This window comes from Paramormyrops kingsleyae, chromosome 5 (assembly GCF_048594095.1).
Source record: "Paramormyrops kingsleyae isolate MSU_618 chromosome 5, PKINGS_0.4, whole genome shotgun sequence".
In the NCBI taxonomy this organism is placed as follows: Eukaryota; Metazoa; Chordata; class Actinopteri; order Osteoglossiformes; family Mormyridae; genus Paramormyrops; species Paramormyrops kingsleyae.
The window spans coordinates 24,668,285-24,683,912 of record NC_132801.1 but is presented as its reverse complement, the minus strand read 5'-3'; the positions used below and the strand labels follow the sequence as shown (position 1 = coordinate 24,683,912).

The 15,628-nt window shown below is 38.2% G+C and overlaps 1 protein-coding gene across 5 annotated transcripts; it reads left to right on the top strand.

Moving 5' to 3' along the window:
• Positions 1–221: 221 nt before the first annotated feature.
• LOC111856116 (WAS/WASL-interacting protein family member 2) lies at positions 222–14,175 on the top strand. Of its 5 annotated transcripts, XM_023835795.2 has the most exons (9): positions 222–739; positions 5,518–5,641; positions 5,858–5,981; positions 6,496–6,628; positions 7,016–7,129; positions 7,349–8,011; positions 10,473–10,688; positions 10,786–10,887; positions 11,197–14,175. In XM_023835795.2, exons 3-9 carry the CDS (start codon positions 5,916–5,918, stop codon positions 11,238–11,240), a joined length of 1,338 nt encoding a protein of 445 aa, XP_023691563.2. In that variant the 5' UTR covers positions 222–739; positions 5,518–5,641; positions 5,858–5,915; the 3' UTR covers positions 11,241–14,175. The 5 variants fall into 5 exon arrangements, with proteins under 5 accessions (XP_023691563.2, XP_023691564.2, XP_023691562.2 ...); XM_023835796.2 differs by lacking the exon at positions 5,518–5,641 and having other exon boundaries at positions 241–739; positions 11,200–14,175; XM_023835794.2 differs by lacking the exon at positions 5,518–5,641 and having other exon boundaries at positions 242–739.
• The last annotated feature ends 1,453 nt before the right edge of the window (positions 14,176–15,628 follow it).

Below are 15,628 nucleotides of genomic sequence, written 5' to 3'. Positions count from 1 at the left end.
TGCATTTGCTGAAAAAATAATGCCCTTCAGTTTATTTGGCATAATGGCAGCTTTTCTTCACATGGACTTTATATGTGTCGTTTTCGTTTTTCCATGTCCATCCTCTGCTTCAGTTTATGCCTACAGCATTAATCTTACCGCTCAGCATAATGGACTAGAGAAAAGCACACGGACATAAAGCCACCTGATTATGCTGTACTTTGCAGCACGGCTCTTATCGGGTATTTCTTTCGCCTGTCTTCCTCCATTTTGTCAGGATGAAGAATTCGTTTCCGGGTTTTCCAGCAAACGGGGGAAAGAATGGGAAAGGCTCGTCCGGCTAACTAGCTGTGGGGACAGCCGATAGCCAGCCTCTTAACATCAGCTAGTGCGGGATACAATCAGGCAGATATTGGGCCAGTTGGTTTTTTAAATCTGGTCTCTCTGACTAGTTTCAGATGGGCAATAGGCTGCGACTTTCTCTGTTTTTCAGATAGTGGGGACGTTCAGGCTGGCTGTAGCTAGCTGGCTACATGGCCGACGGCACGATTACGAGTTACGATCGCAATAACAGCCGAATGGATGGGCAGTGAAGAAGAAGGCAGAGATAATAGCCTTTAAATTCCCGTTTATGCATTAATACGACTTGTTGTTCATTAGTCAGCTAGCTGCTGAAGGCTTTTGTCTCAAATCGCACCGCTGATCTTTAATCGATGTTGTTATCTGAGGCGACGGACTGCCGATCTTCGCTCCCGACTAGGTGAGTACAGACACGCCGGGCATAACACGGCAGGAACGGGCGAAACTGCGCCAAGCTGCTGGCTTTCATTTTTCCCAAATGACATTTATATGCAGAAAGAAAAATGGCAAGGAACTTATGGATGATTACACGACGTGGTACCTGGGAATAGAGGAGATTATCCGCCTTTACTGATGTAACTACCCTATGTGTGTATTATCAGTAGGAGATATTATTTATGAGCGGTCTACGCTTCTAGTTAAATCACTGCATTGAAGAGTTACCAACTTAAATTACCTCCAGACGACTGTCAAACGTGCAGCTGCGTGGCAAATCGTGATTTTTAGGGTAGTTTCATCTGGCCACCACCTTCGGGGGCAGGTGTGGCGCCGTCTACTCCGGTACCTGCCGACAGTCCGGTTACATAAATATAACCTTTTGCATTTCCGTATGGTAACATTTACATATAATGTTTTATGCTCTAAGTGAAACGGGGAATTTTAGTTTCCTGGGTGTTTTAATGTAAAAAGCCGCTGCCGAAGTCCACCTTGTGAGGAGCTGCGGTGCGGTGTTTAAGGACTTAAAGGCCTCCACTCCAGTTTAATGATGAAGTATAAGTCAGTTATACATGTGTGTGTGTGTGTGCTGCACGGTACAAGGACGCTCTTCGCGTATTTCTGAACCCAGTATTATTCTCAGATATGGCAAAATGCAGAATGACTGTGGAATCTGTGCGATCTAGTTCCTGTTCCAGGCGCAGAAAGGCAGGTTTCTTCGAATACAAAGTCGCCGGGTATGAGCCGATTCCTTCACTGTCGGCTTAAAATGTCGCTAATAATACTGAAAAAATCCACTCGGCAGACAAAACTTTAAGTGTATTCTAAAGCTTGTAATGTAGCGTATTCCATCTGTGTAAATTATACAATTAAAAAACGAGGTGTCTACACATATTGGTCTCCAGGAGTGCTCTTGGTGTGTACTAATTAAACAATCGACAACAATACTTGATATTACACTTATGTTATTAAATAATATAGAGGTGTCCCTCAAAGCATATATTAGCAGTCATTTGTGACAGTGGTAAGATAACTTTTTGTTATTTGCCTTTATGTGGGTCATTCTAGGCCTGGTATACTAGTTTCAATATTGCTGAGCTCTCAGTTTGATTTGAAAGCACCATAATAGTCAAGTCAGGCTAAAATTAAGTTTGAGGACTTGGCTTTTTTTCAGTTGTAGTTAAGTGAACTAAAACGACGGTACGACGGTACATTTGCAAGTACATTTGTGCTATTAAAGTGTTTGCTTTTATTGGAAATTTGTGAAACTTAAAACGAGTTTTATTTGCAATTTGAACATTTAAAATGGGCAAACTTATTTTTAAGCTTTTATCAATGTAATTATTATGATGTGAAATAATTTTCAGCGACCTAATATAGCCTTGTTGCAATGGGATTTGAATGGTAGAATGACACATTCGCAGTCTATCAAAAATGATTACCAACACAGCTGGCCCTGCAGCCAACATATTCATCAGCTTAAGATGTCAAAAGTTGGCTGCCCCAGGTTCAGATGTTTCATTTGATATATCTAATAGTAAATTTCCCAGTAACACATAAATAACATCTGTTTGGTATTAATGAGATCAAAGTATTATATATTGATGTTTTTTTTGTCATTTTACTACTATAGATTATTTTTTTCAAGTTAAAATAATGGACAAGATTTGCTTCTTTGTTCAGACAGACTTTTGAAGTTTGTTGTTAATTAAAGCCCATTTTAATAGAAACAATGCATTGTGAAGATTCATTTAACATTTCCATCACTGTGGGTTTTATGGTTACCTTTGCTATGTTTGACCCGCAACAGGTTAATAGGTTTGAAATTCGGACTGTTAATGACTTTACTTGTACTTCTTTATATGTGCAATGTACTGTCTTTAATGACAGTGCTAAAGGTTTGAGTAAGACCATACTTTGCATACCTGGATAAAGGAGGAAGTTGCAGGGCATTGTAGGATGTATATTATCAGAAATGGGTGGCAGAGTGGCTCAATGGGCATCACAGTTACCGCACACTTCCAGGAGAGGAGATTCACATCCCACTTGTGAGGATGTAGAGCAGGGGTGGGCAACCCTGATCCTGGAGTGTCGGTATCCAGCAGGTTTTGAGTTGTACTGCCTGAGATCAGGTGTGGTTCATCCGAGACCAGGTAGGATGGAAAGCCTGCTGGATACCGGCACTACAGGGTCAGGGTTGGCTACTCCTGATGTAGAGCTTGCACGTTCTTCCGCAGTTTTAGCCCTGTTTCCTCCGGATACTCAATTTCATCTCGCATTCCAAAGACATCTGGTTAGGTTGAGTGGTGTCTCTAAATTGCCCAGAGAATCTGATTATCCGAGTGTTGGGTTGGCATCTCATCCAGAGTATACTGCAGCCTTCTGCCTTATGCTGCCTGCAATTGGGTGCCAGCCTCCCGTCATCCTGACCAGGATAAACATCATCAAATGATTACCTCTTATCATTTACGGTTTTTAATTTCATTAAGTCCAAATATGAATAATGATGCATATGCATAACCAAGTGTTATATACAAATGATACAAAACTGATATTCAGCGTGGATTAGTGAGCATAGGGCTGTGAAACTGTTCTTAAAGCTAAGTTTAAAAGGCAATAGTAGGTCTAACGCCATGGGTTTTACAAACATGTAACATTCCCCCATAATCATCATTGGAGTGGTCTGGATAGTGAAATAGGTCATTGGGATGAATGCGTTTCTCCTGCTACCCATATTTCATTTTAAAAGATACTTAGGATGATTATGCCAAATCACTGTTGATTATGATTTATGAATTGTAACAAAAAACAATTACAGTGCAGGTTTTTTAAGATGTTATGATCAGTGAAATTGGCTGATGAATCATAATTTGGATTAAGATAACGTTTGATCATTAAACGTTTAGTTTTCGCATTTCGTTGTACCTGTTGTGTACAATGACAATAAAGGAATTCTGTTGTATTCTCTTGCATTTTCAGGAAATCTCTAATAACAGAACTGCAAATGCAGATGTTTCAAATTATAAACTTTATTAGAATAATTCCTTTGCTGGATGGAGAGTTTATAAAATATTTAAAAATAGAACCAACAGTGTTACCCTTTAACACTTCATGTCACTTGTGCCAGGAAATGGCTGACCCGGCTTTCCGAATTGTATGTCGCTTTGAATAAAAGTGCTAAATGATAAAATTAAAAATAGTTACAAAATGTCTTATACATTTATTAATAATAATAAATATGACAATAACTGTATTGTAATTTCTCCTGTCATGTCAAGCAAGAATGGGGCTGAATGGTTTGTAGCTGTATTGTTAATTTCACAAAATACTTGATTAAAGAAAAACGAGGAACATATCTTAAGACAGACACCAGCTGAGCATATAAATATTTGTTTAATTTAATTACCATGTTATCTTGCTTTTCTTAACCAAGAAGCACTAGATGTTAAATTTGCAAATTGTATAGATACCTATAGACGATCAGAATATTAAGGGCTGTACACTGAAAAATGAAAGTTGCTGTCCTGAAGAGAAATTCTTTTTTGAAGAGTAATGTGTTAAATATGCATTTCTGTGATTCATGGCCTCGAAGGTTTCTGGTATGCAGCAAGACCAAAACTTTCATGGTACGTTGGTTTATGTCATGCAAAAACACACAGTACATTAAAAAACATATAATATAATTTTATTTCCTATTTGTATCGTGAACATAGCAACTTAAAACTCCACAAAATTATCAGAGGTTGATTTTGTTGTTTTTATTTGACATGTACATACAGAAAGGCACAAATCAAAGGAGATATTTTGCTTGTCAGTATACAAATTCCAGTGATATTAAAAAAAAAAACAAAGGTTAGTAAACAGATTTTTGCATAGCATTTAAAACTGATCTTGATTAATCAATTGTATCCTTGCACACATAATATTCAAAATAGTCTATGGCTCAAATGCATACCAAAGGCCTTTAAAATGGCAGGACTGAGGCATTCTTTAATATGAATATTGTATTTTTGGTACCCTAGTGCCCTGTATATAGAAAATTCTACATTAGATGATATTTCATAAGAAATTAAGCCAAGTAACTGCACACAATAATTGAAGTGTTAAGATTTAGTATTAGGAAATACATAATATATGGGGTGAAAAAGACAATTCTTATTTAAATATAAATTCTATTTAAGAGATCTTTGAAGAAGTTACCATTGTTATTTTCACAAGAATGCTTTTGACAGTTTTTGGTTTTTAAATTGTCATTTGCAAATATACCTTGATCACTGTGTTACTGTAGGCTAGGAAAAATTAAGCTTTATTTAAGATCTCCTCAAACTAGGTCGAAATTTCTGGAAGTTTTATTTAACTAATTGGCAATGAGTTGTTTTGTTTATGTGATTTCATGTCTTTATTGTAACATCTGTGAATTCTAGTATTCCTGTTCATTTTAGCAGGACAAAAAATTGCATTGCCAGATGCAAGCACAAAAATGCATTTTGGTATTCAGATGTACTATATGTAAAATATTTGTTTATCACTTACCTGGTCTATTCTGGCATTTTATTTTATGTTACTGTACCAGTATGTCTAATTTTTATATATTTATTTAGGATTCTGTTGTTCTCTGTTATTCTCATTTAACTCTCTGGAGTGAATAAGGTGAATAACACATTCTCAAATCAAAAGCATTCTGGAGTTTTTCCTTAATGTGCTGGTTGTTTACGGAACATTCTTTTATCATTCCTTTTGAAGTTCGTCAGACTGTCAAGCTTGTATAGTGACATTCCAGTTCTACTGTGAAAACTTGTTCGGACACGTATGCAAGATGGTCTTTACCATACAGTGGGGGAAATGAAACCTGAGATGATACTCTATGGTAATATACTATGACTAGAGTTTAAATAGATTATGGACATTTAGTTCTGAGATTTGTTTTATCTGATGCTGTATTAATGCACAAACAAAATTTTGAGGGCCTAATTTCTGTCCCTGCAGTCATTTGAACCTTATGGGTGTTTAATTTGTTTGCCCTGACTTGAAAATAAAATATGTAGCTAAGATTTTATATATATAATAAGTTTGTATGTCGTAGGTTTGTGTGTGGACAGAGACACGCTCAGGTGAACCTTTGAATAAGCAGCGCGTACAGGATGCCAATTCCTCCCCCTCCCCCACCGCCCCCTGGAGGACCTCCTCCCCCCCCCACATTCAGCCAGGTCAGTACAACAACTGAGTAGGTCTTTATTTTTAATATAATGAATGATGCATTAAAATATTACTGTGTGTGTGAATAATACCTATAGACAAATAATAAATGTAATTATCACAACAAATAACTAAATTCTTCTTTGCAACAACAATTATTTAATGCAACGAGGCAGAGGAGAACATAGACTACCGCTACATTTCTAGACATTTTCCAGACTCATAGTTTGAATTTAGTGAACATAAATAATTAAATGAACTAAGCTGATTTTGTTGTAAAAGCCTGCAAAATTAATCCAAACCAAGACTTCCTCTGCTGTCTAGTTTGCCAAACTGGTATATTTGCAGTGACGTATCTGTCTCATGCAAATTGTGAGATACATATTTGCATGTGTACCTTTTTGTCTCTTTGTAGTTTTATTAACTTTCCACGAAATTGACTCTATATGTAAGGTTGTAACAAAATGTGATGAGATATTCAGAAACCATTTGAAAACAAATTCTGACGTTACACTGTTTCACCAGGCAAATACTAACCCGCCAAAACTGAACCGCGATGAAGCTAAAGGTAGAGATGCTCTGCTAACAGACATATGCAAAGGGGCCAGGCTGAAGAAGGTTGCTGTTGTCAATGATAGGAGTGCACCGGTTATTGAGAGTAAGTAGTTTCTGAGGTGGAATGGTGACGTCTCATTTGAGAAGGTGGTTCCTCAAATGAGTTGGTTTTACTGGTTTAAGCAGTTGTGTGACAGCATTTTGGTTGTTAAAATTTAGATGGTGTAGAGCTCATTTCTTTAAATGTTGTACAGCTTTTCAAAGCTGCCTCGGCGTAGTTGGAATCTTGTGTAACCTCCTAAAAGCAAAATTGTCTAGTAGTTTTTTTTTTTTTTTATAGATGACTGCTAACCTTCAATATAACATTAGTTGTATACTGTTGCACTTAATGTTGATCTGGTGAGGCTTTTCTCACATGTGGTCTGTATTGGTATTGAATAAGTGAAAAACGTCATGGAGATTAAGTATTAGAAAACTTTAATGACTGCAGAACCAAAGGGAGGAGGTGGTGGCAGTGCTGGTGGAAGTGGAGCTGGACCGGGAGCCGGGAAGTCAATGGGGGGCTTATTCCAGGGAGGGGTCCCTAAACTTCGACCAGTAGGAGGCAAGACAACATTGTGTTTATATGTTTCTATATTTTCTATATATATTTTATGTTTAATTTTTACACCATACTTTTTGCAGAATTTGAAACTGATTTGCAGCAATCAGTCTAGTAAATATGCTTTATTACTATTTGTTCATTTCTGCAACCCTAAATTGGCAGTGATGTTGTTGGGTTTATTATGCTGTTTCTTTACTCTTTGTTCTCTGTGCTTTTCAGCACTGCAGCCACCTGGGTCCAAACCTTCTGCTCCGCGCCCCAATGTGAGCGGCACTTCTTCTGGTTCCGGGCGTCAGGCTGACAGTGAGACCGCCAGCTTGCGGGCTTCTCCTCCAGAGCCTCCCCGCTCTCACAGGCCCTCTCTCCCTGATATATCCCGGCCGCCAAGTACTAGCAGCAATTCTGGGGGGATGAAACACAGTTCCTCAGCCCCACCCCCACCCCCGCCTGTAAATCGTCGGGGCAACGCACCCCCCGCTCCCCAGCAGAAGGCTACTGCTACCTCCTATAACAGGGAAAAGCCGCTCCCTCCCACCCCTGGACACAGAGCGCCTCCTGTGTCAGGCCGGGATGCTGCTCCGCCTCCACCAGTCAAACCTCCTCCATCCCCACACAACTCTTCCCGACCCACGAGTGGAGTGGGCTCTACCTCCCTCGCACCACCACCTCCCCCCTATCGGCAGCCCCCAGGGGTCCCTAATGGCCCATCCAGCCCTAGCAATGAGGCGGCTCCTGAGCTTCCACAGAGACATAATTCCTTGCACAAAAAGATACCTTCCAGCACCCAGCCCCGAGCCCAGGCACCTCCTCCACCACCTTCTCCATCTATTCAGAGCAGCCGACCTCCCCCGCCAGCCCGAGAACCCCCGGGCCGTGGAGCAGGTACAGTTCTAATCACAATTGTGTCTTAAATCCACAGTACATGTTTGATTATTTTGATTGAGAGCACTTCTATTGGAAGTTATTTTTTATTACTAACTAGTGAAATATAGTGACGAATCAGTGACTCTTCACTCAACATGTAAGATATGCACTTGATGGTTTCAAGGAAGACCTACATGGCTAATCTAGAAGACAAACAAGGAAACTTATTTGATAAACTATAAATATATTTTGTGGTTAATAAACCAAATACACAATTAGAGAGATCCAGAATCTTAAACGATTGATCCTAATTGGAAACATAAAGATTGATATTTTAGCAAATGTGTTCAGAATTTATTTCTTCAGAATAACCTATTAAATATGCAAATACATTTTAAAACTGGACAACTGTTTGCCTGTTCTCAGCCTTGCTTATCCAAATATGTTTTCTAGGAAGTATATAACCAGTTTAAAGTGACAGACTTCTCCTATTCACCCACATTCATCCTATTCACATTCTTGCTGACATACTGACATTTTAAGACGAAACGATAAATACTTGTTCAGTCGTATGAATTGCAGACATATCACTTTCATAGGAGACCATTTTCACTCTCATTTATAAGCTTTGTTTATTAAAATTGGATTCTTCTCCATCATGAATCCTCACACAACTGCAAGAGGGAGAATCGTTACAGCCTGTGCAGAATTTGCATTGTATCCTTTTAATTTGTGGTTCAACCATTGGACAGAGTCTCCTCTGCAGCACCCTGCATAGGGTTCCCCAGGGAAGCAGTAGTTCGAACACAGTTGGGACCACCTGCTCTGTTTCCCAGTCCTGAGGTTCTTGGTCCGGGTTCTTCAAATCTGGACCTCAATTTCAAATCCAGGCCTTGTTTTCAGTTCTCCCAGGTTGTTAGTTTAATAATTACTGACTCTGATTGGTCAGAGGCTTCACACCTGACTGACAGGTAAAGGAAGGCTGGAAAACCATCAGTGTTCGGACCTCGAGGACCCTGATTTGAATAATAGGGTTCTTGGTCTTCCATCAAACATTAAGGACGTTTGCCAGCCATGTAACTCCAACAATATCCAGTACCTTTAACATCTTTGGACAGATTTCATGTACATTTCATATTACAAGTTACAGTGTCAGTCACTGATCTTTGACCTCGGATGCTCTGGTACCAAGTACACTTAGGGGCAGCCTTGTGTTTGCCCTTGGTGTTTGTTTCAGACCGTCTATAGCTTGCACAGAAATACAACAACTCACTGCTTGGGTTTAGATCTATCATCATTTCCAGGCAGACCCATCCAGGTATCTCCATTCTCCAGTTGTGCATTGAAGTTACCCACTGTGAAGAGTCTGAAAGGTTACCCTTTTGAACACTTTCTCTTAAGTAATCAGGATCCTACTATACTTCAAAAAAAAAAAAAAAAAAGAAATCCTGCAACTTACATGGAGCCAGTGTTCACCAGGGAACAAATGGCACAGTGCTGGGACCCGTGTTCACACATCCATCTGCAAGGTCCTTCACCTGAGAGGACTCCTTATGCTTCTTGCACTCAGCCCCCTTACCCGCCAGAGATCACATGGACACACTTCCAAATCTGTTATCCGCTGCCAAAATCTGATGCGTCTGGTGCCTTCTCTCTCACGCTTGGCGCCCAGCTGGCATTGCCCTTGCACCTTGTAGATGATGCCCTCACAAGATATCTCCTCATAGCCATTGCTCGGGTAGTCACCTGGGGCTTTCTAGAGAACACCCTCATCTGGATCTATGTCCTGGAAGCCTTGGGCCAGACAGGGTAGCCTCAAGCGCCAAATAACATAGCCCTATGGATCATAGAAGCCTTTACAAAGAGATGTAATGGTTCCATTCATTGTGTTTTATATTGACAATTTAAGATTTCTGCCCATTATTGCAATGGAAAATGTATGTCTTTACTTCTGATAGTGTATTTATGTGAAATACGTTATATTTCAGTTGTTTTATTTGGCCTTCTTGGGCAATTCTCTTTGTGATAACCAGTCATCTTTCTTTTTTTCAGGATTTTTTTGCACATTTTGTTTTTTAACAACTCTGCTATAGTATTGAACAGAACTTTGTTTTTGCTAATGGCTCCATCTATCTTTTATTCATCAGGTTGAACAGCACGAGAAGTGAAACAAATCTATGAAATTATATAATTTTGTTCTTTGTGAAACCTGCTTCTCTTTAGCCAAGCAGATTTCTGGCAGCCCAGAGACATGCAATTAGGTTAATTGATATGTCTGAAATGCCCTTAGTGTGTTAGTTCAAGGTTTTGTTTCAACCAATCACTTATATAAATGGCTGCAGTCACTGAGTACTCAAATGGTTGGTTGAAACAAAATCTTGGTCTGGATTTGTACTTTCTGGACCTGAATTATTACCTTTGCATCATGGATGGACAGATATATTCCCATTTGAACCCTTTTTGTGTTTTGTTTGTGTAGCTCCACCAGTGCCCCCTCCAGTGATGAGGAATGGTGGCCGGGATGCCCCCCCTCCTCCCCCGCCGTACAGAATGCATGGCACTGCTGCTCCCACCTCTACTGAGCCTCTTACCCGAGGGAAGCCCCCACCCCCCCCTTCACGAACTCCTGCTGGGCCCCCACCACCTCCACCACCCATTCGCAATGGACATACTTCCATCTCCAAGTCCTTCATAGGTAAGAGGATCAGATAATCGGGTTTTTATGCAGTTCTACCACTGATACAAGAACTTGTGCCAAGTTTTTTTATTTTTTTTTTACTGTCTCCCTTTAGATGATTTTGAGTCAAAGTACTCTTTCCACTCTATGGAGGAATTTCCACCTCCAGAGGAATACAGGCATTTCGCAAAAATCTACCCCAGTAAAACAAACAGAGGTATGTCAAACAATGCTTTCCCAGTTCTGATTAGTACAACTTCATATTCTTAATAATGCATGCCTGTGTGCTTAATCTTTAAGGAAGAATATTAATATGTTAATGGGTATAGATAGTTCCCAAAACAAATGTCCTTATGGGGTATATATACTTTACACTTACCTGTTTTTGTTAAAAAAAAAAAAAATGTTGTCAGTTCATGAGCTGAATGGCTGCGTATTGTGACAGTAGATAAATGTTATGTGCAATATGTTTGATTAAACGTATGTATCGTTTCTTTTTGCCCTCCCCCCTTTCTATCTGGTTCAGCAGTGATGAGGGGCGCCCCGCCATTGCCACCTGTAGGAAGGTGAAAACTGTGATGGATCACTATTGATACACAGGAGATAAGGGTTACACACAAAACAAATACACACCATAAACATGTAACTACCAGCCTGTACCATATCATCCTGCTCAGTGTACTCGACCAACCCACTGACACCTCTATTCACTCATATTTCTCTTTCTGGCACAAATCCTTTATGACTTTGAGCATGGCCCTGCACTTATTCATCAGTGGAATGTGATAACTCCAAAGTCAACGAAATTCGAGCAAAAGGACAAGACCAAACTTGGGCAATTACCTACACAAAAGTATAATCGCCATGCATTCCATCTCTTCTTTTTTCGGCATGAAAAGAAATGCAACATGACAAATAAGTGGCCAAGAATTTTTATTTTGTTGATTTGAATACTTAACTTTTTTATTGTGAGCAGTCAAGATTCCAGGTGAATGGAAGAGCTGTTTAATGGCTGCCTTGCCTTCTGTCATTCCCATGCTTGTAATGATAACCAAACTTGCCAGGAACAACGACTTTGAATGAGTGCAATATTTTGAGGGGAAATTTGGGATGAAAATTCACTCCTTGCATGTGTTGGCATGTACTGTTTAATTTTTCCAGTATGTTTTATTGATACTTGTTTCCCTAAGTTTTATTTCTGACAATACTGGTCTCTGCATGCACAGTCTGAGTTCATAAATTAGTTATCTTTGCTGGGGATGCAGAATATATAGCAATAGTGATGTCGTGTTTCCTCTCTGCTGTGCAAATATTCAAATCACTGTTGCCTGGGTTGTCTCATGGTAACTTTCACTAAGGACAGTTTTTTTTTTTTTTCTTTTCTAAAAATGGTGCCCGTTCTTTTGAAGAAGACTAAAGAAGTGAATTGAAAAGTCACTTGTCACAACTGTTTCTTTTGATTAGGGGGTTTACTAAACTGAAACCTCCATCTGTAGACAGATGCTAATTCAGGCCAAATGTTTTTGTAGCTGAAACACTGAATTCTGTCTTAAGGTACAAGCTAAGGTTGTTTTTTTTTTTGGGACTTGGACAGTATGATGGTGTTGGTGTCATAAGCTTTCACCGTGGCAAACATTCTTCTCAGAAAACTGATGAAGATCTAGCTTTAGCCATACGACGTGCCAGTAATGTTCCAAAAAAGCCACATTGTTTTGGATGACAGAAGCTACAAGCTTTGCCTTTTTGGATGTGGGCTGTGGCTTGAGTGGTTATTGGAAGAGTTGACAGTTTATTTGTTTGAACACGAATCTTCATACATTACAAAACTTGAGTGTTTAGACTGGTGAAAGAGAGCAATCTGTTGGCTTTAGGTACCCGCCAGCTGACAGGTACGTTATAATTGTTGTCCCTTTTTAGTTTAAGGTGCTTTTGCAGTACTTGCATCATCAAAGTTAGTACAAATTTCAGAAGAGTTGCTGCTGCCTGTTAATGATTAAAAATTATGTATTAAGGTGGATTTCAAACAAGAATAATGGCAGTTTGAGGCAACAATACCCTTTAAAATGTATCAATATTTTTTTTGTTTTTGGATCAAGAGGAAAATGTAAATCTTTCCTTAGCAAAACTTGAAAGGCAAAATGCGACAGAATTACATTGGTTTTATGTTTAAGTGTAAAGCTCCTTAATTTGGCCACTTTTCCTATGACAAAAAATGCAGATATATAGTAACTGCAATGTTTGATACAGGTACCTGTATGGCCTGATATAACAAAACTAAATGTCTCACACTGTGTCAAATATGGCAAAAGTTAGAGGTTGAAATGCCACCTAAATAATACTACTTATCAACCAGGTGGACTGTGAGAAATTTGAAGCTTGCATATGATGAGTTTGTTTTACTATTAAAGGTCCATAAGTGAATGAAGTTTAGAGAGAGACTCATCAGTCAATTAACAGATTTTTTTATATATATATATGCAAGGAGTCAACAGTGAAATTTATATTTTTGCTACTCCCCAGTGAACTTTCCATTGTAGTCACATCCTGACTCATTTTGTCAGTAGCAGTACCTACACTGGTTTCCATTAAATTTCATTCTGGACTATTAATATGGACTCGTATCAGCTATCTGTGCATGCTAATTATTCTTGTGACACCCCTTAAATGAAAACTCTGCTATAACTAAACATTTTATATTCTTTCCATTGTTCTAGATGAGCATTTTTGAAAAGAATCTGTGACTGTGCAAACTAAAGAATGGAGCAAATGGTTTTGGGTGCTTTGCTATGCAATGGAAATCTGATGCATTTATTTAGAAATCTCAATTGGCAATAATACCCTAAGAGTTAATTACAAAAGTAAACGTAATTCTTTGAACTTAAACAATGATTTATTTTTCTAAAGATATCCCGCCTAATTTATAATGTTGATTTAAAAATGTATCTATATGATCATGTTGAGGCGATGTATTTTTTTGGCATAGAACCCTTACACCCGTACCATTCATCACTCATTGAAAACCTAGCTGGTCTTTTGCCTTATGCATCTGTGATCATCGGTACAAGTAAATTTGTTTTAAAAATTAAACTATTAAAAAGACCATAATAAATAATATGTATATTTACACAAAATATGGTAATTAAGGTAATCATAGCTTTTGATCTATTTTTGTTGTATAAAGCTTGTAATATAGGAAACAAAATGACAGAAGTAGGTAACAAATGAGGTGAGGGATTTATTGGAGGCCAGAGACAAATTCTTAGCCAAGTCTCTGTTCTGCATTTCTGTGTCTTTTACCATGAACTTTTGTGGCTGTATTAACAGGAACTGCTTTTACTCACATTGAGGGATATTCTGGTTTTCTCTTTTCCTTTTTTTCTTTTTCTCTCTCTCTTTTTTTTTTTTTTTACTCTATCAATGCTTACTATTTGTTCTACAGGGGTCATTTCACTTTGACTGTCAGCCATGTTTTTCCTGTTAAAATAAAATAAAACCTCAAACAATGCTTGTTTTGTATGTATGTGTGTGTGTAGGTAAATAACGTGGGGGGGGAAATATGTGTGGGGGTAATTCTGGCTGCTGCCTGTGGGTGGCAGCCAGAAATGGCAAGAACTTTCTCCCTTTTGCATAGTGTGTCATCAGTAAAAAAAAAATCTTGCCTTTGCATACTATCAAAATTCTTCACAGAAATGTAAAGCATAATTATAATTCACGGTGTATTTGATTTTTTTTTATGTTTACAGGTTCAGTTTACTTGTTCTACAGTTTTCTTACACAATGTGGAAAAAATGCATTTCAAATGAAATGCTAAGTTTAGTTTAAGGATTTGAATCTCTACAACCATAACTAATTGTTTATAAAAAAAAAAAAAATGCAGTGCCTTTCTGTCACAAATGTTTATTTCAACCAAACGTTTGTATCGAAATTATCTCTGGGATATCACATAAAGAAGAATATCAATAAGATGGTCGATTTATTGATCTAATTTCACATTACTCAATTTCTAACTGCACAAACATTAGCCTCCACCATATCTATATATCCTGCCATTTTATATTATGTGAGTAGAATTAATTCTGCTATAAATCCACATTACTACAAACTGAACTATTTTGCCACCATGACACTTTTCAAGACAATCACCTCTATTTCATAAACTTAACAATTGTTTCCTTACTAATTTTGAATTTTTATTTTTTAAAGTAGCCTAAACTGACATGCTTGTATGAAAGTTTCCAAAATAATTCCTGAAATATGTGTCAACTTCATAACTAAAACCCTGTTTAATGATTGTGTAATTTATGCCAATTAAGCCTGTAATGCACTGGCATTTGTTCAGGTGTCCACCTGCCTTTCTGGGACAGGCTCCTGGTTCACCCTGCGCTGGATAAACGGTAAATTATTAAATGCCAAAATGATTGTTTAACTTAACTGCGGAAAAGAGGTGAAGAACAGCAGATTTAAGAGGAATTAGTAAATGCCCATATATAACTGAAATAGAACCTCCAGCCGTTTCCTAAGTCAATAAGACAACAAAGACCAACGAGGATTGATGTTATTCATTCAAATGAGCAACTCTATTAGGGTTACCACTTAGTCTATATCAGAAACTGTAACTACTTTAAAACAGAAAGGCTCCTCTACTTGGCTAAATAGCTCAGTTCTTGTGCTTTGACTGGTATATTTCCTTTACTGAAAGACTGACTGAGCTGTTTCATATTATTAACGTAAGTGAAATATACATGAATACAGGAGATTGACCAATCAGTACGCAGCAAGAGCTCAGCGCTTAAACGAAATCCAACTTTTCTATTGAAATGATACTTTTTAAAATCTTGTCCTAGCTCAAATTGTCCTACTTGACATGATTAGGTGGTATCTCAATACATGCTTTATGAACTAGCATACAAACAACTGGCTACGTATTTCATAAAACTGATATTTCATCCCGCCTCAAG

What these genes read in the sequence shown, in the direction of transcription:
- LOC111856116 (XM_072712455.1), top strand. Translation starts at nt 6,334, where the DNA reads ATGCAAATTGTGAGATACATATTTGCATGTGTACCTTTTTGTCTCTTT. An exon ending in GAGTGCACCGGTTATTGAGA is followed by an intron (nt 6,629 to 7,015) that starts GTAAGTAGTTTC and finishes TAATGACTGCAG; the next exon opens with AACCAAAGGGAGGAGGTGGT. An exon ending in CATCTCCAAGTCCTTCATAG is followed by an intron (nt 10,689 to 10,785) that starts GTAAGAGGATCA and finishes GTCTCCCTTTAG; the next exon opens with ATGATTTTGAGTCAAAGTAC.